The 25,041-nt window shown below is 41.9% G+C and overlaps 1 protein-coding gene across 1 annotated transcript in view; it reads left to right on the forward strand.

Moving 5' to 3' along the window:
- Window positions 1–17,393, forward strand: part of LOC143815610 (serine/threonine-protein kinase 38) — a 74,445-nt gene extending 57,052 nt beyond the window's left edge. The window contains exons 9-14 of the mRNA XM_077294992.1: window positions 337–398; window positions 1,131–1,248; window positions 2,146–2,269; window positions 12,066–12,161; window positions 12,663–12,757; window positions 14,795–17,393. Coding sequence (XP_077151107.1) covers window positions 337–398; window positions 1,131–1,248; window positions 2,146–2,269; window positions 12,066–12,161; window positions 12,663–12,757; window positions 14,795–14,925 — 626 coding nt within the window. The 3' untranslated portion in view covers window positions 14,926–17,393. The remainder of the gene's footprint in view (window positions 1–336; window positions 399–1,130; window positions 1,249–2,145; window positions 2,270–12,065; window positions 12,162–12,662; window positions 12,758–14,794) is intronic.
- The last annotated feature ends 7,648 nt before the right edge of the window (window positions 17,394–25,041 follow it).

The raw sequence follows: 25,041 nt of genomic DNA on the forward strand, positions 1-25,041 counted from the left end.
AACAGCTCTCTGCCCTGTGTATATTTTGTAGTCCATGGCAATGGAGGAGATTTATTAAAAGAGGTGCAAAAGAAAGTTGAAGGTTTGCCCATGCCAATCAATCTGATATCACATTCTCGCTGGACATGTGGTTTCTTGCTTTACACATCTGCTGTCATTTTTCTTTGACCAAGGTTTCACATGTCTCCCACAATATAGGTGACACTTGATGTGCTGAAGCTTGTAAAATACTTTTTCATTTTTACATAGATGACCGGTTGCTACATTCATTGTCCATTATTGTGGAGTTCTAACCTATATAGTTTACTGGGGGGTTTTTATTCTATTTTATTGCAGATTTTCAAAATATGAACTCCAAGAGGAAAGCAGAGACCTGGAAAAGGAATAGACGTCAGCTGGTATGTTAACCAGTGTATGATGTTTTCCCCCCTGGCACTCATGTGACACCCAGGCACGGGCTTTGCATCATAGGGTACCGCCATTTTAATTATACACTTCAGTACTGTACTGCGATTGTTCTTTATCTTGCAATGACATAAATAAGAAATGTAAAATAGAAAAAAATCAAATCGCCCTCTTTTCCCTAGTTAAAACCGAAGAACTTAAAATTAAACTTATTTCGCCATGTCCACCAAAGTTTAATCTGTCAATATATAAAATTATTTAATCTCTACAGTAAGCGCCATAAAGCAAAAAAAATATTTAAATGCCAGAACTACAACTTGCCCTCACACAGCTCCATCAGTGGAAGATGTAAGAAGTTCTCAGTCTCCGTGATACGTGGCAATAAAAAAAAAAAGTTAATGAATTTCTGAAATTTTTCACCACTTATCGCATAAATCATGGAGCTGTCTCATTTTTCCCACGCAATGAACGTCATGAAATTTGACTCAAGAAAACAATCGCGCACAAACTTTTTAATCCCAGTTTTCTGTTATTTCAATGGTAACGTGTATGGCATCTGTCAAAACTACAACTTGTTTCTCCCAAAAAATTACCTACGTGTGAAAAAATTAAAGTTATGTTCCTTGGAAGAAGCAAATGAAAATAACAAGAACTGTCCATGGTGGGAAGGGGTTAATGCTTGTAACTTGACTTTTCTTCAATTTTTTTTTTTCCAACCATTTTAGGCATTTTCTACGGTTGGCACTCCAGATTACATAGCACCAGAAGTATTCTTACAAACTGGCTATAACAAACTCTGCGATTGGTGGTCTTTAGGAGTCATAATGTATGAAATGTTAATTGGTAAGGCTTTAAAGTACTATACATATTTTTAAAGGGGTTGTCACATCAGGACACCCTGTTCCCTGCTGATCGCTGAGCTATTTTATTCTCAGAAGGATTACCTAGTTGGGTCAATTACTCTTTTTATTGTACAGAAATACTTTTTTTAAAGGGGGTTATCGAGCCACAAGATTTTGGTGATCTATCCTAAGGATCCGAGGTTTTGATGATTTATCTTTGGAATACGTCAACAATATCATATAGCTGCACTCTAATATTGATGACGTTTTCCAAATAATACCCCCACATCTGGCACATTCACCGACCAGATATACTAAGTTACAGCGCAATAACACATAAAGCTGCGTAGTGCATTTCCGTTTACTTTAGTGTGTAGTGACTACTGCTTGGTACTGCAGAACAGATGACATTCTCTTGGATAGGCCATGCAATACTCTTCTGGAAATTTTAAATATGCAAACAGTATCTTCAACGAGAAAGAAGAATAAAGATCTACTGCCACCCATTTGGATGTAGCAGTCCTAAAATCAAGATCGATCCTTTAACGAGGCTCGTTAAAGGGTCCAATAGGTGGCACTAGAGTTTTAAGTCCTCTTCCTATTTGAAAAAGTCGTTTACATGTATAAAATGCTAAAAATATAAATTTTGTACTGATGGATATATACAATTGTACTTTTTTTTTCTTAGGCACATACGTAATGCCAAATCGGCACTAGCATCCTTCTTCAGTTTTAATGTTTCTTCAGTCCAATATTTACTTGAGCCTCTTTGTACTGTACCTACATACTGTTGCGTTTAAAAAAAAAAAAAAAAAAAAAGTTACATATGTAACAAAGTTCATATAAAATATGTAACAAAGTTCATTCTGTATTTTTTTTTTTTTTTTTTTTGGTAAAGGCTATCCTCCATTTTGTTCTGAGGCACCCCAAGAGACATATAAGAAAGTTATGAACTGGAAGGAAACCTTAACATTTCCTCCAGAGGTTCCAATTTCAGAAAAGGCAAAGGACCTTATTTTAAGGTAAGTGGTCTTCAAAAAGGTTGTTTTTACATACTCACTTTCACCCAATCACATTAGACTAACTTTGGCCAAATCCACCAATGTCGACATGTTTTGCCACAGTCTAGTGCAGTGTTCCAAAAACTCCGGTCCTCAAGAGCCACTGCAGCGCCCCAGAGTCCTGGTCGTTGCAGTATTGTCGCTCTGCCGCTAAGGGGAGTGATGGTGCATCTGATGGCACTAAAGGAGTTCACCTGACCAGGTATCAGTCACACATTACACTTCACACTCTGGCCACCAGGGGGAGCAAAAGGTTCTATGTATTAGGCCACTCCTCACACTCTGGTAAAACTGGGGATTGGATAGGAAGTTAGGGAGAAGCTGACTGGGTTTTGCCCAGGTAACATCTAGTGAGAGGAGAGCGTTACTTGGGAAGATTCAGGGGGGTCCCTGTCAGGGGTGGGATCCTGACAGAGGCCTAGCGAAGGACAGATCGTTACGGAGCCGCGCCTGCACCTCATTGCGGCGGCATCCTAAGAAAGTACACGAAGCGAAGTATATTGTGGAGAAGTGAGAAAGGAGATCACAGCACAAAGGCGATAGAACCAGAAGGAGTCGTGCCCCGAGATCGGCAACATCCTTCTGAGGCGCGTAGCCGGCGGCCGGAACGCCGAGGAAGTAATAGACTCTACGCATTACTTTGAACTACGGCAGGGCAGTTAACTCTAGGTTGGCTGTCTCACCTTTTACACCTAATGAAGACAACGGAGGCAATTGTGGGAGAGGGGCGTCTCTAGGGTCCCTATAAAATAACTCCAGGCCTACTCCGTCATACGGGTGCGTCCTATCCATATCATCTGGGGGACGGAGAGAGAGAACAGAAACAAACACAACAGTTGTGAGGACTATCCTGTGGTGCTCAGCAGGGAAGTACTACAACACCCAGGCGCTGGTAGGAAGGCTACTGATTTCCACCTGCAAAGGGAACTCTGGCTGTGCCTTCGGACCGGCCGGTCTCAGCCAGCCCTGTTAGCAGTGCTCTGGATTGCAGATGCCGAAGCCTTCAGTAAAGAGGTAAAGAGACTGCAACCCTCGTTATTTACTGCAACCTACACAGTCACCTACATCTTTAATTGAGCGCCCCTTAGCAGGGCCACGGACCGGGTCAGGCCACCGTGACATCCCCAGAACCGAGAGACCCGGTACCGAGTACCCCGCTGCCCTGCGTTTGGGGGCCGCTCCAACTTGGCGTCACGAACAGGATCTACTTAAGCCTGAGAATCAGGTCATGTGTGCTTTGGAACTGTGAATTGTGCTTGAATCGTGATTTATTGCAAAGACTGTGTATTGCTATTTGCCGCCAAAAATTCCCGCCAAAACCGCCGCCATTACAGCGCCACGATGAGCGCAGGAGAAGAAGGGCGTGGATTTGTGGGCATGAACAAACTGAAGAGCGCGAAGAAGAATGGCCGCCCAGTCTAAATATTTCTGTACCTTGAGGACGTGTCCGTCAGCAGCTGAGATCCGCCTCCTGATTCCCAATGGAGGGCGGAGACAAAGAAAGCGAAACCGCCCACGAAGGAGAGAGCGGGAAAAGGACCAGGAAGAGATGAACTACGTGGAGGACGCCATGGCGAGCTGCCCAGGACCAGAGCGTAGGGTCGGAGCAGAGGATTCCCCCAGCTACCCGGAAGGGCACCGTAGCCAAGCCTTCACCGCCGATGCTGATTTCCTGCAGGCCGGAATGGAGGAGTTGATCGACCAGCTCCTGCAAATGCGGGTAAACACCAAGGTCGCATACCGGACGACACCTGCAGAGGATTCCTCGATACCAACACCGCTACAGGAGCTGCTGCCAATACCGTCGCGGACGCCGCCGCCAGCAGATCCAGCCGGCATCGAGGACACCGCTGCGGCAGGTGAGAACACCGACCCTGCCCCGGTGACCGAAGGACTGCTGATAGGCCCCGTAGCAGCGCCACCTGCTGCCCTAACTACGACCAACTCTGGACTGACAAGTCCTAACGCTACCACCACTGTGTGCATTATTGCCGCTACTGAACTTGCTACCGAAACTGACATTCGAATTCAGACCCCTGGTGACCTGGCCGCACCGGAGAGACGAACCACTGATACTGACGCCGCATCAGATGAGGACATGGAATCGAAGCTTTCCCGGTCAGGAAGCGTCCGCTACCAACTGATGCCTTGCAACCTACTATTGCCAGAATAAACCTTGGACCAACGAAACTGTAAATAGTTAACTGTTTGTTTTCCTGCTGTTTTGCTGCTAAACCCGTCTAGGGTTAATTCTTAAAGGGATCCCTTTGTTGACCCGGGATCCCTATTGTTTTATGTTTGTTTTTGCACAAGTTTTCCATGTTTATCAAATACTGCCAAATCATGGACGGTGAATGATTCACAAACTGTTGCTGTATATAGTTTGCCCCTTCTTAAAGGTGCCCCCTACTGGTTTTACAGAAAGAAGAGCTTTTTGAAGAGACTGTTCCTGATTACAGCGCAGAAGTTCTTGCTTTAACCAGACTTGCAACTTGAGAGGTTGCACTACCTCAGAAGAAACTTAGTGTCCCTCTTAAAGGGAATGTTCATTGTTGCACTTGGCCAAAATATAATGTTGCCTTAAGAAAGTTAAATAGTAATAATGTTTACATAGGAATAGTATGTAGTTGGTTAGATAGTAATAAGAAACGTTTAATGATGATCTTGAAAAATTGAGGACCAGGGAAAGTTGAAGACTGAGTTTCAATAAAGTGAACCCGTAGGGGTTAGTGAGTCCTCCGGAAAGCCATAAGAAGATAGTTGGTGAATCTGTACTTAGGAAGATAAAGAGAAGTTAATTTGTACTCTAGTGTTTTATAGTATGCCTTTAGTGGGTACCTGCCCTTACGCCCTTAACCCCTTTCTGACATCTGACGTACTATCCCGTCGAGGTGGGGTGGGCCCGTATGACCACCGACGGGATAGTACGTCATACGCGATCGGCCGCGATCGCAGCTGACATCCGGCACTATGTGCCAGGAGCGGTCACGGACCGCCCCCGGCACATAAACCCCCGGCACATAAACCCCCGGCACACCGCGATCAAACATGATCGCGGTGTACCGGCGGTATAGGGAAGCATCGCGCAGGGAGGGGGCTCCCTGCGGGCTTCCCTGAGACCCCCGCAGCAACGCGATGTGATCGCGTTGCTCCGAGGGTCTCCTACCTCCCTCCTCGCCGCAGGTCCCGGATCCAAGATGGCCGCGGCATCCGGGTCCTGCAGGGAGGGAGGTGGCTTACCGAGTGCCTGCTCAGAGCAGGCGCTGGTAAGCCTACAGCCCTGCACAGCAGATCGCCGATCTGACAGAGTGCTGTGCACACTGTCAGATCACCGATCTGTAATGTCCCCCCCTGGGACAAAGTAAAAAAGTTAAAAAAAAAAATTTTACACATGTGTAAAAAAATAAATAAAAAATAAATTCCTAAATAAAGAAAAAAATATATATATTATTCCCATAAATACATTTCTTTATCTAAATAAAAAAAAACAAAACAATAAAAGTACACATATTTAGTATCGCCGCGTCCGTAACGACCCAACCTATAAAACTGTCCCACTAGTTAACCCCTTCAGTAAACACCGTGAGAAAAAAAAGAGGCAAAAAGCAACGCTTTATTACCATACCGCCGAACAAAAAGTGGAATAACACGCGATCAAAAAGACAGATATAAATAACCATAGTACCTCTGAAAACATCATCTTGTCCCGCAAAAAACGAGCCGCCATACAGCATCATCAGCAAAAAAATAAAAAAGTTATAGTCCTGAGAATAAAGCGATACCAAAATAATTATTTTTTCTATAAAATAGCTTTTATCGTATAAAAGCGCCAAAACATAAAAAAATGATATAAATGAGGTATCGCTGTAATCGTACTGACCCGAAAGAATAAAACTGCTTTATCAATTTTACCAAACGCGGAACGATATAAACGCCTCCCCCAAAAGAAATTCATGAATAGCTGGTTTTTGATCATTCTGCCTCACAAAAATCGGAATAAAAAGCGATCAAAAAATGTCATGTGCCCGAAAATGTTACCAATAAAAACGTCAACTCATCCCGCAAAAAACAAGACCTCACATGACTCTGTGGACTCAAATATGGAAAAATTATAGCTTTCAAAATGTGGTAACGCAAAAAATATTTTTTGCAATAAAAAGCGTCTTTCAGTGTGTGACATCTGCCAATCATAAAAATCCGCTAAATAACCCGCTATAAAAGTAAATCAAACCCCCCTTCATCACCCCCTTAGTTAGGGAAAAATAAAAAAATAAAAAAATGTATTTATTTCCATTTTCCCATTAGGGCTAGGGTTAGGGCTAGGGTTAGGGCTAGGGTTATGGCTAGGGTTATGGCTAGGGTTATTGCTAGGGTTAGGGCTAGGGTTATTGCTAGGGTTAGGGCTAGGGTTAGGGCTAGGGTTATTGCTAGGGTTAGGGCTAGGGTTAGGGCTACAGTTAGGGTTGGGGCTAAAGTTAGGGTTAGGGTTTGGATTACATTTACGGTTGGGAATAGGGTTGGGATTAGGGTTAGGGGTGTGTCAGGGTTAGGGGTGTGGTTAGGGTTACCGTTTGGATTAGGGTAAGGGGTGTGTTTGGATTGGGTTTCAGTTATAATTGGGGGGTTTCCACTGTTTAGGCACATCAGGGGCTCTCCAAAGGGGACATGGCATCCGATCTCAATTCCAGACAATTCTGCGTTGAAAAAGTAAAACGGTGCTCCTTCCCTTCAGAGCTCTCCCGTGTACCCAAACAGGGGTTTACCCCAACATATGGGGTATCGGCGTACTCAGGACAAATTGGACAACATCTTTTGGGGTCCAATTTCTCCTGTTACCCTTTGGAAAATACAAAACTGGGGGCTAAAAAATAAGTTTTGTGGGGGAAAAAAAAGATTTTTTATTTTCACGGCTCTGCGTTGTAAACTGTAGTGAAACACTTGGGGGTTCAAAGTTTTCACAACACATCTAGATAAGTTCCTTGGGGGGTCTAATTTCCAATATGAGGTCACTTGTGGGGGGTTTCTACTGTTTAGGTACATCAGGGGCTCTGCAAATGCAAAGTGACGCCTGCAGACCAATCCATCTAAGTCTGCATTCCAAACGGCGCTCCTTCCCTTCCGAGCTCTGCCATGCGCCCAAACAGTGGTTTACCCCGACATATGGGGTATCAGCATACACAGGACAAATTGGACAACAACTTTTGGGGTCCAATTTATCCTCTTACCCTTGTGAAAATACAAAACTGGGGGCTAAAAAATCATTTTTGTGAAAAAAAAAAAAAGAGGAATTTTTATTTTCACGGCTCTGCGTTATAAACTGTACTGAAACACTTGGGGGTTCAAAGCTCTCAAAACACATCTAGATAAGTTCCTTAGGGGGTCTACTTTCCAAAATGGTGTCACTTGTGGGGGGTTTTAATGTTTAGGCACATCAGGGGCTCTCCAAACGCAACATGGCGTCCCATCTTAATTCCAGTCAATTTTGCATTGAAAAGTAAAATAGCGCTCCTTCCCTTCCGAGCTCTGCTATGCGCCCAAACAGTGGTTTACCCCCACATATGGGGTATCGTCGTACTCAGGACAAATTGCACAACAACTTTTGTGGTCTAATTTCTTTTCTTACCCTTGGGAAAATAAAAAAATGGGGGCGAAAAGATCATTTTTGTGAAAAAATATCATTTTTTATTTTTACGGCTCTGCATTATAAACTTCTGTGAAGCACTTGTTGGGTCAAAGTGCTCACCACACATCTAGATAAGTTCCTTAGGGGGTCTACTTTCCAAAATGGTGTCACTTGTGGGGGGGTTTCAATGTTTCGGCACATCAGGGGCTCTCCAAACGCAACATGGCGTCCCATGTCAATTCCAGTCAATTTTGCATTGAAAAGTCAAATGGTGCTCCTTTCCTTCCGATCTCTGCCATGCGCCCAAACAGTGGTTTAACCCCCACATATGGGGTATTAGCGTACTCAGGAGAAAATGGACCCCAAAAGTTGTTGTACAATTTGTCCTGTTACCCTTGGTAAAATAAAACAAATTGGAGCTGAAATAAATTTTGTGTAAATAAAAATGAACATTTAACTTTTTTTCAAACATTCCAAAAATTTCTGTGAAACACCTGAAGGGTTAATAAATTTCTTGAATGTGGTTTTGAGCACCTTGAGGGGTGCAGTTTTTAGAATGGTGTCACACTTGGGTATTTTCTGTCATATAGACCCCTCAAAATGACTTCAAATGAGATGTGGTCCCTGAAAAAAAATGGTGTTGTAAAAATGAGAAATTGCTGGACAATTTTTAACCCTTATAACTCAATAACAAAAAACAAATTTGGTTGCAAAATTGTGCTGATGTAAAGTAGACATGTGGGAAATGTTACTTATTAAGTATTTTGCGTGACATATGTCTGTGATTTAAGGGCATAAAAATTCAAAGTTGGAAAATTGTGAAATTTTCAAAATTTTCGCCAAATATCCTTTTTTTTTTAACAAATAAACGCAAGTTATATCGAAGAAATTTTACCACTATCATGAAGTACAATATGTCACGAGACAACAATGTCAAAATCGCCAAGATCCGTTGAAGCGTTCCAGAGTTATAACCTCATAAAGGGACAGTGGTCAGAATTGTAAAAATTGGCCTGGTCATTAACGTGCAAACCACCCTTGGGGGTGAAGGGGTTAAAGGAAGAGTTAAATTATTGTTCCGAATTTGCACTTAGTAGATAGAATGCCCGGCTGGGTAATGATAGTTATTTATAGTCAGTTATTTAATAAGTGTTATTTAAAATCTTAAGAACAATGTAAATATGTTTTGTTTGTAATGTTCAAGTGTCCTCACCTCCCATAAAGGGAAGCACTGTTAAATTTACTTGTTTACAGCATTCCAAAATTTTGTATGTCTTTTGCTAACATGTATTGTTGTTCTTCTTTCCCAGTCCGGGAGTACTGGATTTAACGGGGGGGGAGTGCAGCGCCCCAGAGTCCTGGTCGTTGCAGTATTGTCGCTCTGCCGCTAAGAGGAGTGATGGTACGTCTGATGGCACTAAAGGAGTTCACCTGACCAGGTATCACAGTCACACATTACACTTCACACTCTGGCCACCAGGGGGAGCAAAAGGTGCTATGTATTAGGCCACTCCTCACACTCTGGTAAAACTGGGGGTTGGATAGGAAGTTAGAGAGAAGCTGACTGTGTTTTGCCCAGGTAACATCTAGTGAGAGGAGAGCGTTACTTGGGGAGATTCAGGGGGGTCCCTGTCAGGGGTGGGATCCTGACAGAGGCCTAGCGAAGGACAGATCGTTACGGAGCCGTGCCTGCACCTCATTGCGGCGGCATCCTAAGAAAGGACACGAAGCGAAGTATATTGTGGAGAAGTGAGAAAGGAGATCACAGCACAAAGGCGATAGAACCAGAAGGAGTCGTGCCCCGAGATCGGCAACATCCTTCTGAGGCGCGTAGCCGGCGGCCGGAACGCCGAGGAAGTAATAGACTCTACGCATTACTTTGAACTACGGCAGGGCAGTTAACTCTAGGTTGGCTGTCTCACCTTTTACACCTAATGAAGACAACGGAGGCAATTGTGGGAGAGGGGCGTCTCTAGGGTCCCTATAAAATATCTCCAGGCCTACCCCGTCATACGGGTGTGTCCTATCCATATCATCTGGGGGACAGAGAGAGAGAACAGAAACATACACGACAGTTGTGAGGACTATCCTGTGGTGCTCAGCAGGGAAGTACTACAACACCCAGGCGCTAGTAGGTAGGCTACTGATTTCCACCTGCAAAGGGAACTCTGTATGTGCCTTCGGACCGGCCGGTCTCAGCCAGCCCTGTTAGCAGTGCTCTGGATTGCGGATGCCGAAGCCTTCAGTAAAAAGGTAAAGAGACTGCAACCCTGTGTCCTCGTTATTTACTGTGACCTACACCGTCACCTACATCTTTAATTGGGCGCCCCTTAGCAGGGCCACGGACCGGGTCAGGCCACCGTGACATCCCCAGAACCGAGAGACCCGGTACCGAGTACCCCGCTGCCCTGCATTTGGGGGCCGCTCCACCACCAACAGGTCATGTTTTCAGGATTTCCTTAGTATTGCACAGGTGATAATTGCATCACCTGCACAGGCAATAATTCCATCACCTGTGCAATGCTAAGGAAATCCTGAAAACATGACCTGTTGGTGGCTCTTGAGGACCGGAGTTGGGGAACACTGGTCTAGTGTGTAAAGAACAGATGATGTTGGATGTGATAAAGATCTTTCATATCCAATTTCGACCTATCAATCCTTTAGTTTTCCCTGAGATAAGTCACTGCCAAGCACTCCTGTATATTGGAGAGATGGCAGAGATAGTTGCCTGTCGAACGATCGTCAAAACGGTCATCTGGCCCACAGACATCCTAAGGTGTGTGAAGGCTTTAATACCATGTTATGAGCTATTTATCTATTTAGTGGTATACCATAATCTCTTACGTTGGTTTTAAAGCAATCTATTGTTTAAATCTGAGTTTGTGTTAAATGTATTTTTTTTTCCGACAAGGTCTTCCCCTGTCTCTTCTCCTTTCCCACCCTGTGTTACAACCCAGAGGTGTACCATGAGTTGAACGCTTTGAAATGCAGGCGCGATGACGTGACTACATCGCGCCTGTAGTATGAAGCCTCAGTACTCACGCTGCACACAGTGAAGCAGCGCGCATGTGGACCGGGGCAAGGCGAGTAGTGGTTTGTTTTTTTATTTCTTTCTAAATGTCAGTACTGAGTAGGTGTCACAATACTACTGCTGTGTGTGGAGGCCACAATACTGAGTGGGGGGGCGGGGGCTTTTATTTTCAGTAGGGAGCTGTGGGAAGCCTTATATATGTAAGGAGCCCTGAGGGCCCTCACACTGTGTGGGGGAATCCTACTGACCACAAAAAAAAAAAAAAAAAAATATATATATATATATATATATATATAGATATATAGATATATAGATATATATATAGTTCAAAATCGGAACAGCATCTTATATTACCAAATTGTAGTGCAGCGTCTTCCCAACCACTGTTGAAATGGTCTTTTGTAATAGATGAAAAAAAGAAAGACAGCACAAAAAATTAGAAAAAAAGGGCTTTAATGCCTGAACGGCGTGGCGACGTTTCGGATATCTTTATCCTTTTTCAAGCCAAAAAAAAAAATTTAGTTAAACTGTAGGGGAAAATCATTGTAGGGATACCATACTCGGTGTGGGCAGGGTCATTTTTGGGAACCGCATACTTATACAGAAATTGCAATAAAAGGTAATCTTGCAATTTTCACATGGCCACTGGAGCTTTTTTAGTCTCCAACTTCATGTTTCAGGAAACAACACCTGTACATCCCCTCAATGATGAGACTTAGATCTTACTTTCTGTATTGAAGCATGTGCAAATGTCATTGTTAAGGGAGGAGCCGGAGGGTCAGCTGTGACATGGCTATTGTGATTGGTGGATCCTATCAGCTGTGCATAGTGGTGTTACCTATCATTGTAAGCCTGCCTCCCATGATAGACTGCTGAAAAATGTTACCGAAAGTACAAGTCTGAAATGGCCTTAGTGGCAGCTATGAAAATTGAAAAATTACTAATTTTGTTTTTTTATTTAATACGGATTGAGATATGAAAAAAAAAATTGCCTTAAATACTTGTTACGCAACAACCCAATTTAAACAATAGGTAATCTTCTGATTATACATTCTCTTTAATATTATGACATTGTACTGTTATTGATTATTTTTGTCTTTCAGGTTTTGTTGTGATTGGGAGCAAAGAGTTGGAGCTTCAGGGGTGGAAGAGATAAAAACAAACCCTTTCTTTGAAGGCGTTGACTGGGAACATATAAGGTAGGTGTTTTTGTTATTTTCAAGGTGAACCTGAACAGCGCCGGGCCTTAAGAAGCATGCTATGGATCAGAATTGAGTTCTGTAATTTGATATATCTTGTAATTTTATTCAGTTACAATCGTGCTTATTGTGAGCTGAGGAGTCCAGGGCAGACCTAATCGGGTATTCTCATACACACTTGAGCCCAAATTTAAATGAATAAGTTACAAAAATGCTATAAATCTAATATATTGTTAAAAAACTACTGAATGTATTATTCTGTTGAGGTCTGATTCCCTTTAGATGTTTCTTGAACTTTATGTGCACCATTGGGTATCTTCTGTCATATAATAGAGACCTAGATGTTATTGATTATTGAGAATCATACGATCGATGTCCTACACTGTGACTCAGAAGATAAATGAAAGTTCATTGTACTGATTAATATTTTCTTTTAAATAGAAAAAAATAAGTACCGGAAGTGAAAAATTATTTAATTAAATACATGGTTTTCATCTACAGGGAAAGACCTGCTGCAATACCTATTGAAATAAAAAGTATTGACGACACCTCAAATTTTGATGAATTTCCAGACTCTGACATTCTCAAACCTATGGGTGAGTTTCTTGAATGTTAAAGGGAACCTGTCACCGGGTTTGGCTGTTATAAGATAAGGCCATCGCCTTTCAGGGCTTATCTACAGTATTCTATAATGCTGTAGATAAGCCCCCGATCCGACCTGAAAGATAATAAAAATAAGTTTTATTATACTCACCCGGGGGGGCAGTCTGGTGCGATGAGCCGTGCAGCATGAATTAGAACCTGGCTGCACGATTGCAGATGGCTATGTTTCCCTTTGAATCGTTAATGGAATTTTGTAAAAAAAAAAAAACGTGGTTTGAAGATTCAGACAAGGACTATAGGGAGAGATTTGACTAGTCTAACACCGTCCCAGACATGACTCTTCCATTTGTGTGCATCTGAGGAAACCTATCCGTCAACTAGAGTGGTACAGTGAGAAGTTCTCGGCAGGAATTCACCCTCAAACTATTTATATGCAAATGTAGCTCTTTCAAAGACAAGTCCAGCAATACCTGTACATGGCTGTTCGTCCATTACTGAGAAATCAATGTTTAATTTGATATGCAAATGAGGTTGTAGATCTGAAGCCTCTGTCACTCCAGTTATATTCCCATGAAAGTGCTGCCACCTCCTACTTCCTGAGCTGAAGCTGGAGGTGGCGGCGATAAGCGAGGAATAGAGCTGGAGTGACAGAGGCTTCAGATCTACAAATAGTTCTACAGCCTTATCTGCATATCAATTTAAATACTGATTTTCCAAGTAAATAGGAACATACTGGCCTTGTACAGGTATTGCTTTACTTTTCTTTTCAAGAGCTACACTTGCATATAAATCAGTTTTGGATGTGTGATCCTGCTGATGGATTCCCTTCAAACTTTACTTCTCTGAAACGCCATTGATCATTCGTCTCACTGTAGTTAACTTGTTAAATGCCACTGTCAGTCTTTAACAGCAGCATTTACCGCAGGTGACCTGGGGGGAGCTCTGTCCCATTGGCCCCCCAGTTCCGGGATATACTGAACATCCCTGTGTCTACAGTGATGGTACTTCTATGATAGCCAGCTCATCGCTGGCATTCACAGTAGATTGTGATTTTCCCTAAATACTGCAATACTGAGGTATTACTGTAGATTGTACAAGCAATCAAGCAAATCCACTTAGAGGACTACAAAATCCAGTAACAATTTGTAATTTAGACGTTCAAACCAATCCCCTTTTCCCCTATTGGAGATAAAGTATAAATAAAAAAAGGAATTCACATATGTCATATCTCCACATTTGTGAAAGTCCGATCTATCAAAATATAAAATTAATTAACCCAATCATTAAATGCCATGATGAGAAAAATAATGAAAACGCCAGAATTGCGTTGCAGCTCTTCAAAAAAAAATGTAATAAGATGCGATGAAATCTATCCCAAGATGGTATCAATAGAAATGTCAGCTCAGGGCGCAAAAAACAAAAGTGCGAAAACTAAAAATCGCCATGTCAGGAAGGATTTAAAGGGAGCCTGTTAGAAACTTTAACCCCTCTCCCTACCCCCTCAACCATTCATATGACACTGCGGCCTTTTAAAGGATAAATCCTTTATGAGCCCAAAGTGTTGCTTTTGCGGAGAGAGATGGTATTTTGAAGTTCAGTCCGGTAGTGCTTTGAGGCGTGACGAAGCACTTACTGCTCCTTAGTCTCCACTGTATTCCTGAGCCATCAGCCCCCCCTCCTGGCTGATCTGTGGTCAGTGTACCAGAACAAACGACATATCAATCCATCACCGGTGGGTGCTGCTAGTCCAGGAATATAGCAGAGGCTAAGGAGCTGGAAGTGCATCATGTGCCCTAGTGCAGGCTGAACTTAAAACCACGAATTCTCACTGCTGAAGCAGCACTTTAAGGTCATAAAGGGAGCAACTCTGTTGTGTTTTAAGTCATATTTAACCTTCCGTGAGGTTTAGTTTTACAGGTTCCTGTTAATCTATGAAACTCTGCATTCACCCTAAAAATCGAATGTGTTTGGGGTAATAGGAACGTCAACATCTGTTATTTCAGTTAATGTATTCCAATCTTCCTCCGTAGGTGTTGCATGCAACCATCCCGACTCTGACTTTAAGAACAAGGACTGGGTCTTCATCAATTACACGTACAAACGCTTTGAAGGGCTAACAGCCAGAGGAGCCATGCCAACCTTTAGCAAGCCCAGGAAGTGATTCTGTCCAGACTTGTGCTCATGTTTTCTAAGCCTACGTTTTCTTATATGCTGGCATGGTTGATGCTGTTGCTCAAAAAACACCATTGGAAAAATTCAAGCTTCCAAATTTTTATAGTCTGCATTTCTTGGAGAATACAACAAACAAATTGTAACAAAATGGAGGCCATCCTGCAGATCATCATCCAGCATTGGACCAGCCGTGTGTAAAATCAGCGTAATGCGACGTCTGGTTGTATCGTTGCTCCTTAGCCTCCCAGGTTACATCTGCAGCATTAAGGAATAGCCGAATTGTGTTACTGGTGCCCTTCAAATTTGCATAAAGTAATTTGGCAAGAAAGGAGGGTTGCTTGGTACTGAATAGAAGTTTGACTTGACTGTATTCTGTATGTATGTGTCCATAGCTTTAAGAACGATGTTTAGCACCAGCTTTATTCTGCACTTATAATGCGTTAACTTGGCTATCTACGATCCTTTAAGTCAACAAACTTGGTATTTGGGGACCCTATTTCATAAAAGTGTGCTTTTGGACTTGGCCTATTTATTCAAGAACTATGTTCTCAGATATAAACTCGTGTGGAATATTTGGATTTGCTTTCTTTTTTTTTCTTTTTTTTTTTACTTTTTGGTAATTGCTTTGAGAGAGTTGTTTGCTATAAAATGGCATAAAAGTGCTTTGTTTTGTTCTTTTTCCAATGGTATGCAACACCGGAATGTGGTGCCTTACTCGTGAAAGGGCTAATGTATGTGTGTGTATAATATATATATATATGGACATTTGATGGCATTTTAATTGTGCCTACATCTTTTTCCATTGATCTTTGATGTTAAAATGGCCCACTGTGATTTTCTGTGTGTAAAGAGGGGGGGTTGAGTTTTTTTTCTAACTTTTTGACTATTTTTTTTTTGTAGAATTTCAAAGACTATTTTGTCTAACTTTTTATTAAGTTTCACGAACATGATGACCAAATGCATGCTAGTGTGTCTCCTTCCCATCATTAATAGGTTCATACTCTAGGTTAAATGCCCACCAGGTCCATATTGGAGATGGAACATGACTGCTCTCCCAATAGTGAGATTTCAGGTATGGCCAGTAATCATCGACAAGACTTACCACATGCATAAAATACTTTGTGTTCTCATGTAAAATGGGAAATTAGTCTTGATATTAAAAAATTATTTAATTCTGTGAATTTATTGTTAATACATAGCCATTTGGTAAATCAATTGGACATGAAATTAAATCGGTTTCAGGGTATGTACACACGACTAGTGATGAGCAAATATACTCTTTACTCAAGATTTCTCGAGTACGCTCGGGTGTCCTCCGAGTATTTGTAAGTACTCAGAAATTTAGTTTTTATTGCCACAGCTGAATGATTTACATCTGTTAGCCAGCATAAGTACATGTGGGGATTCCCTAGCAACCAGGCAACCCCCACATGTACTTATGCTGGCTAACAGATGTAAATCATTCAGCTGCGGCAATAAAAACGAAATTTCCGAGCACTAAAAAATACTCGGAGGACACCCGAGCATGCTCGGGAAATCTCGAGTAACGAGTATATTCGCTCATCACTACACACGACGTCTTTCTCAGGCTAATTCCGCCTGGAATCTGCCTGAAAAGTATGTTAAAAAAAAAAAAAACACGCAAAGGATGAATATAATGCTCAGGAATTCGTGATACGTTCCATCTTTTGTCACTTCTTCTAACCTCCTACAGGTTTCGAAGGCTGGGAACTTGTTAAAAAAAGTATCACGTTCATTCTTTTCTCACTATTTGATAAAGTTTAAGTTGCAAAAAAAAACACCGGCTGCAAAGCCTAAGCAAGATCGACAGAAAAGACACCAAAAAAGATCCTTCAGGAAAAACACTGCTGAGGTTTTCCTGAAGTGTCATCACCTTAGACAACTTGGTGGGCACGCTGGCATCTAAAGACCCATGTCCTCACTCTGGTTTGGCTCCCCCGACAAGTATAGATGGCATTTGCCAATGAGTGCACCATTCTATATTCTCTCGGTTGTTTACAGTCATATCCTATTTTCTGGCCATAGACTTATGCACCATGTTGGACGATCATGTCCATTATTATCGGATCTACTGTCACTGTAATGTCTGTGGTCCAGTTCTTTGGCAATGGAATGGATTTTTCCTTCTTTCATGCCCCTCCTTTCCAAAGTTATGCCGTCTGGTGATTAAAGATGTAAATTGTCCCTTGAACTAACTGGGTGTACACCAGACTACTCTTGAGGGTGCAGCCATTTTTTTTTTTATTGACCAGCATCAAAGGAGAAAAATCTCCCATAAAGAATTTCTGTGGTACACACTCAGTTGGTCGAAGAGAAAATTTGCACTATTATTACTAGGGGATATAATTTTGGAGCAGAGGCACAGATAAAAAAAACCTGTTCCTGAATACGTGGAATAATGCCAATTTAGATGAGGTACTCCATTTAAATTTAAATAATAAAAAAAAATTCTTTAAGATTAATCTAATGTCTGGTTTAATTGCATACTAAAGCAAGCCTATGCTTTTACTTATCCAATCACTTCTGTTTTCTGTACATACAGGGGCAGATTTATCAAAGAAAAATTGTGTCCCATATCACACCACAGCTTTCATTTTACCAGAACTGTTTGGTTGCTGTGGGCCACGAGAACTGTCTTTAAGACTACTTTGATAAATATGGCCTATAGAGTATAAAGGCTTGCATTGACTTAAATAAGTTCCAGCAATGCATTTGGTCGTGTCTTGTGCCAGAAGCCTAAGGCCGGGATCACACTTGCGAGAAACTCGCACGAGTCTCGCATCTCAATACCCGGCACTGCTGCTGGCACTCGGACCAGAGCGCTCAGCTGCATAGAAATACATGCAGCTGAACGCTCCGGTCTCGAGTGTCGGCGGCAGTGCCGGGTATTGAGATGCGAGACTCGTGCGAGTTTCTCGCAAGTGTGATCCCGGCCTAAGAGGGAGACACTGTTGTCTGGAGGCCTTTCTGCAAAGAAGAGCAATTAGACCACTGTACTGTGCAGCTCTGCAACTGAACACATCTGGCTGACAGCTGGGAAGAACTAATACAGTGGGGAAAATAAGTATTTGCTACAATGCCAATTTTCCCACCTACAAAGAATGTAGAGGTCTGTAATTTTTATTGTAGGTACACTTCAACTGTGAAATACAGAATCTTAAAGAAAAAAAATATATAGAAAATCACATTGGATGATTTTTACATAACTAATTTGCATTTTATTGAATGAAATAACTATTTGATACAATAGAAAAGCAGAACTTAATATTTGGCACATAAACCTTTGTTTGCAATTAGAGGTCAAACATTTCCTGTAGTTTCTGACCAGGTTAGCATACACTGCAGCAGGAAATTTGGCCCACTCCTCCATACAGATCTTCTCCAGAGCTTTCAGGTTTCGTGGCTGTCGCTGGGCAACATAGAGTTTCAGCTCCCTCCAAAGATTTTCTATTGGGTTCAGGTCTGGAGACTGGCTAGGCCATTCCAGGACTTTGAAATGCTTGCTTCTTACGGACCCTCTCTTTAGTTGCCCTGTCTGTGTGTTTCGGGTCATTGTCATGCTGGAAGACTCAGCCAAGACTCGACTTCAATGCTCTTACTGAGTGAAGTTGGTTATTTGCCAAAATCTTGCGATCCATGACCACCTCAATTCTCCCTTCAATACGGTGTAGTCGTCCTCTCCCCTTTACAGAAAAGCACTCCAAATTATGATGTTTCCCCCACCATGCTTCACTGATGGGACGATGTTCTTGGGGTTGTACTCATCCTTTTTCCTCCAAATATGACAAGTGGAGTTGATACCAAAATGTTCAATTTTGGTCTCCTCTGACCACATGACCTCCCATGCCATGCCTCCTCTGGATCATAAAGATGGTCACTAGTGAACTTCAAATGGTCCTGGATATGTGCTGGCGTGAGCAGGTGGACCTTTCCTGTCTTGCAGGATTTTCATCCATGACGGCGTAGTGTTGCTAACGGTAATGTTTGAGAATGGTCCCAGCTTTTTTCAGGTCATTTACTAGGTCCTCCCTTGTAGTTCTTGGCCAATTCTTGGCCTTTCCCAGAATTCTCTTTACTGCACGAGGTGAGATCTTGGAGCCCCAAACTGAGGAAGATTTACAGTCATCTTGTGTTTCTTCCATTTTCTAATATTGGAGCCAACAGTTGTTGCCTTCTCACCAAGCTGCTTGCCCATTGTCCTGTAGCCCATCCCAGCCTCGGGCAGGTCTACATTTTTGTCTCTGGTGTCCTTAGACAGCTCTTTGGTCTTGGCCATGGTGGAGAGGTTGGAGTGTGATTGATGGAGTGTGTGGACAGGTTTCTTTTATACAGGTAATGAGTTCAAACAGGTGCCATTAATACAGGTAATGAGTGCAGAGTAGGAGGGCTTCTGAAAGAAAAACTAACAGGTCTGTGAGAGCCAGAATTCTTGCTGGTTGGTAGGTGATCAAATACTTATTTCATGCAATAAAATGCAAATTAATTATGTAAAAATCATACAAGGTGATTTTCTGTTGAAGTATACCTACGATAAAAATCACAGACCTCACCATTCTTTGTAGGTGGGAAAATTTGCAAAATTGGCAGTGTATCAAATATGTATTTTCCCACTGTATATGCAGGGTCCTGGCTTTCTCATCCCCAAATATTAGATATTGATGATCTATCCTAACAATAGGCAATTAATATAAAATTCCTGGACAACCACTTTTAAAATTTTTTTGAACAATATTTTAGATAATGATAAAATACTATGGCCACTAGTCACTAAGGCTACGTTCACATTTGCGTTGTGCGCCGCAGCGTCGGCGCCGCAACGCACAACGCAAACAGAAACGCAGCAAAACGCATGCACAACGCTGCGTTTTGTGCCGCATGCGTCCTTTTTTTGATTGATTTTGGACGCAGCAAAAATGCAACTTGCTGCGTCCAATGCGCCCGGACGCGTGCGCCGCAGGGACGCATGCGGCGCAAAACGCAAGTGCGACGCATGTCCATGCGCCCCCATGTTAAATATACTAGACTAAGGCTACGTTCACACTTGCGTTGTGCGCCGCAGCGTCGGCGCCACAACGCAAACAAAAACGCAGCAAATGTGAACGTAGACTAAGATTGGCGTCTTGAGGAACAGTGCACTGGAGTAACAGAAGCGAGGCGTCCACCTGTTAATGAATTTAGTTTCTCTTCCAGCTGTTACGCACAGTCATAGACAATATATTCGGACAGTAGTACATTTCTGTTGTAATTCACACCTCTTTTTGGTGTAAAATATAATACATTCTGTTGCTCATCCCCATTCTTCTAACATCTGCACATTTCTCAATGTTGGTCCAGCTAGCCGGGAATGTTGTGAAAATCCAAAAATTTGAGAACCTTTTATGAAATTTTAAGCAAGTTTTTGGAAAAAAGTTGGCTTAAACTGCTAATGAATCATTTGTATGCTCCACCCTTTCTGAAATCGTGCTACATATAACTAAATAACGATGAGCTGCAAAACCTGACACAACGTATTCAAATAGATGGGAGTGAAAGACCCCAATGTCTCATTGACATGTCCTAAAATCATTTTTGGCGATGAAGCCTATTCATTCTAGAATGGAGTTCATAAAAGTTCTAATATTCTTTGTTTCACTTCATAGTTGTTTTCAAGATCTGATTGCAGTCAATGAATGGAATCGTTCATTATCTATATAGAGAAAACCTGCTCTAATTTTGGCCCGTTGACCCAGCTGCCTAGCGCAATACACTTGGGCTACTTTTAGAGATGGTCATAATATGGACTCCGATATCTGGACCAATCGCTGGTCTTCTGACCCAAACTCCATAATATAATATATGCCTTTTGGGCTGCTGAATTTGTGTTAGGAGACCATATGGCCTATCCATATGTGGGCCATGAATGTCAGACACGTCAACTGGCAACCAGGATGGCATTACACAGTATGGGTGGCTGTGTGAACGTAACTCTGCCCGCCTGTGGCTGTCAGTGACCTCCTGACCACTGGTGGGCGTTGGAATTCTGGCCACAAAGGCAACTAAATTTGTGGTGTCCCACCTAAATCAGCAGTACATCCTCTGTCACCTGGACATGATTAGGGTGTCTTTTAAGCTTGTGGATGGGAGTACTTAATATATTTTTAAAATTCTAGTACAATTAGAATTTAATAAATTGATAGTTCTCTCGGCGTCGACTTGAAACACAAAGAATATTAACGCTGCACAACTTCTCATACAATAATTCAGCTGCTATCTACATTAACCCATCATGCTTTGATATTTTGAATGCCTTCTTATGATCATGTCTCACAAATATACATTAAGAACATTTCTATCACTCGGCTTATGAAGCCAGCCATGGCATTGGACACATAGGATTTGCACAACTTTTGCCTTTGTACGTGTGGTGAATTTATCTAAAAGCGGAGTAGCCTGCTACATATATATATATATATACACACACACACACACACACACACACACACACACACACACACACACACACACACACACACACACACACACACACACACACACACACCCTTCAGTTCTTAATTGCACTTTTCTTAACAAAATTTTTACAGTTTTCTACTGCCAGGATAATTTCTTACTATTTGATAGGGTTGAAAAAATGTACAAAGAGACAATGTTATGTATATTTAAGTGTTCAATAGACCAGCCTTTTTCCTAATCTTTAGCAATACCTTTAATGGGAAATTACTCAATATCTGGTTTGTGCGATACATGTGTATGTGCTTATGGCGCAAAGTAAATGATAGTAAAATGCTTTTCTAGCTTCTCAAATGCAAGACAGACCAAACTTTTTCTATAGTATTAAATTCTCATTCCCACATTCTAGTATTTAATTTCCAGTTGTCCATTGTCACCCATTCACTGATGTACGGGTGTTTTCTGTAGCTGTACTGTATGATTTGCCACAAACTACCTGTCTTGGGGGGGAAAAAAATTGTAGCCTCTTCTGATCTATGTTTCTATGCATGTAATGTCTGTCATTTTTAAAAATAAAGTTTGTAAAAAATTGAAATTTTTTGTTTTGCGTCCTTAAACATACATCGGTAATGGAGGGGAAAACTGGGAAACTAAGTGTGTTGTCTTAGTGATCTGCTAGGATGGCATGCTCCATTTCCCATTTTTGTCTCTATTACCACTTGCCTGTACCACTGGTCATCTATCCACGCCACTGGTTTGCCTATTCACCTCACCGTTTGGGTATAGAGCTTCAGCAGTCTTCTACCTATTCTAGAGATGAACACCTTCCATTCTAGCTGCACCACTCCTACTGTTCCTACCACGTAACATCCATGTTCATTTCTGAAGTGACTCAATGTCTGTGTTTTTATCTTCTAGCAGCTTAACGTTACATTGGATTGCATCCAGCTGTAGGTAAACTGCTAGAAAGTTTCACAACAGGTGAAATAGAACTTTTTAAATGTTTTGTGAAACTTCACTTACTGGTTTGAACATCCCAAAACCAAAGATTAGTGGCATTTCCATACCTTTTTAGTATGGACAATATGTTGGACATGGCCTGAACACTGATGGCACGGCCTACTGGAGCACTAAGCTTTGCCACGCAGATTCCTAAAGTGGCTCACGTCACCTATGAAACTTTGTAAATCTGTGCTCTTCTGACCATAGCACAGAATGACTAGGGATCGGTCTTGTAATTGCAGCTTTCCGGCTAAGCTCACCATTTTTTTTATTTATTTATTTTTCTACTGGAGTTGTCTTCAGCACTGCTGGTGGAGTCTTGAAGGATAAGTGCTTCCGGCTGTACCCTGATAGTGTAGACCACCTAACTTACAACAAAATGAACAAGTCATTGATCTCCAATGACTGTTGCACCCAAGACTATGCAATGGTGTCGTTTTTAGGGTCATGCATTGATATCACATTATTGCAGTCTGTGACACCTTTGCCATGGCTTCTGTGCCTGCTGTTGCTACTGCTGCTGATGTTGAAAACCGTTTTTTTAAATGTGGAGAATCCAAGTTGGGTCTCCTTTGTGTGTTGCCTGTAGCAGTAGGGTTCCCAGACCGGCAGGCCATCACTTACTCTGTTACTATCCTTAAATTTTTCTAACATTAGTGCTTCGCCAAGCTGATATCTGTGCCACCTGAGAGTGGCTGGGGAAATAAATTGAGCTGTTGCAGGAGGTATCAGGTCTCCCAGCAAAGAAGGCTTACTCCACTCCCTTACCCACCTCATCTTAATTGAAACTTCAATTCAAAGCTGTAAATGTTGGGCCAGATCCAGATACCTCATGTTTGGCCCATGGCTGACTTCTTCTGGACCATTATAAAATGTTCTACTGTGGGTTACTTGATCAGTCAACTACCTGTGTTACTATCCTTACATTTTTCTTATTAGTGCTCTACGAAGTTGATATTTGGGCCACCTGAGTGTGGCTGGAAAAAGCCATTGAGCTGTTGTATGAGGTATCAGGGCTCCCAGCAAAGAAGGCTTACACCGGTCCCTCATCCACTTTGTCTTAATTGAAACTTCAATTAAAAGCTCTAAATGGTGGCCCAAACCCTGATACCTCATACATGGCCTATGGCTGACTGCTGCTGTGCCGTTATCAAATATCTGAGGGTCAGTTGATGCCACTTCCTGTTTGCCATAATTTTTGTAAATGTTTGGATTCCAAGTTGGGCCACCTTCATGTGTGTTGCCTGAATTTGGCAGACCTCTCAGAGCACCAGATAGTGTAGTTAATAAACTTGGCACTCAGCTTGATGGCATGAAGGAAATCTTAATGCAGTCCAAAATGAAGTACATTAACTTCAAAAGTTTCGTCATGTAAACACCATCAATGTACTACAATACAAGTATGAGGGAAAATAAAAAATATATGCATCAACTTTCAAAATTAATAAACATGAAAATAAACTATGTAATATGCATTCACAGAGGTACAGTGGGTAAAGAAAGTATTCATACCCCCCTTTACATTTTTCACTTTGTTTCATTGCAGCCATTGGTAAATTCAAATTAGTTCATTTTTTTTCTCACTAATGTACACTCTGCACCCCATCTTGACTGGAAAAAAAACAGAAATGTAATTTTTGCAAATTTATTAAAAAAGAAAAACTGAAATATCACATGGTCATAAGTATTCACACCCTTTGCTCAGTATTGAGTAGAAGCACCCTTTTGAGCTAATACAGCCATGAGTCTTCCTGTGAATGATGCAACAAGTTTTTCACACCTGGATTTGGGGATCCTCTGCCATTCTTCCTTGCAGATCCTCTCTAGTTCCGTCAGGTTGGATGGTGAACGTTAATGGACAGCCATTTTCAGGTCTCCAGTGATGTTCAATTGAGTTGTTCTGAAGCCACTCCTTTGTTGTTTTAGCTGTGTGCTTAGGGTCATTGTCTTGTTGGAAGGTGAACCTTCAGCCAAGTCTGAGGTCCAGAGCACTCTGGAAGAGGTTTTCATCCAGGATATCTCTGTACTTGGCCGCATTCATGTTTCCTTCAATGACAACCAGTCGTCCTGTCCCTGAAAAACACCCCTATAGCATGATGCTGCTACCACCATGTTTCACTGTTGTGATTGTATTGGGCAGGTGATACCCGATAGATACCGGATCTACACTGCTCCACATAACAGGTTTTTGCTTTTAAAGTCCTAGGTAGGTCTATTACATATCTCTGCTTCCCTATTTCATTGTATATGGTATCGTACACTCACCCTCTATTTTATTGCAGGACCTTTGGCCACAAGATCCAGGGTATACCTAATATAAATAGTCCCCCACACAAAACAGTGGGGTTATAGGTGGGTCCATAACTATATAATCTCTTGTGCACACCGCCGCACAGCCCACTTATTTCTCCTTGTTTCTCCCTCACAGGATCCATTACTGTGTTATATCTAGAGTCTATCACTCTATTCTCTTAATTAGCAGCAGTCGGATAGGTCTCTTCCCTTGTCCTTTTTCCCTCTTGACACACTCTTTGGCTACCCTAGATTTGGACTACTATGTATTTATGATTTGTGTAACTAGAGTCACTGGTTGGAAATACCTCTGATGAAAGTCGTTACATGACCAAAACGTTTG

Source organism: Ranitomeya variabilis, chromosome 3 (genome assembly GCF_051348905.1).
Source record: "Ranitomeya variabilis isolate aRanVar5 chromosome 3, aRanVar5.hap1, whole genome shotgun sequence".
Classification (NCBI taxonomy): Eukaryota; Metazoa; Chordata; class Amphibia; order Anura; family Dendrobatidae; genus Ranitomeya; species Ranitomeya variabilis.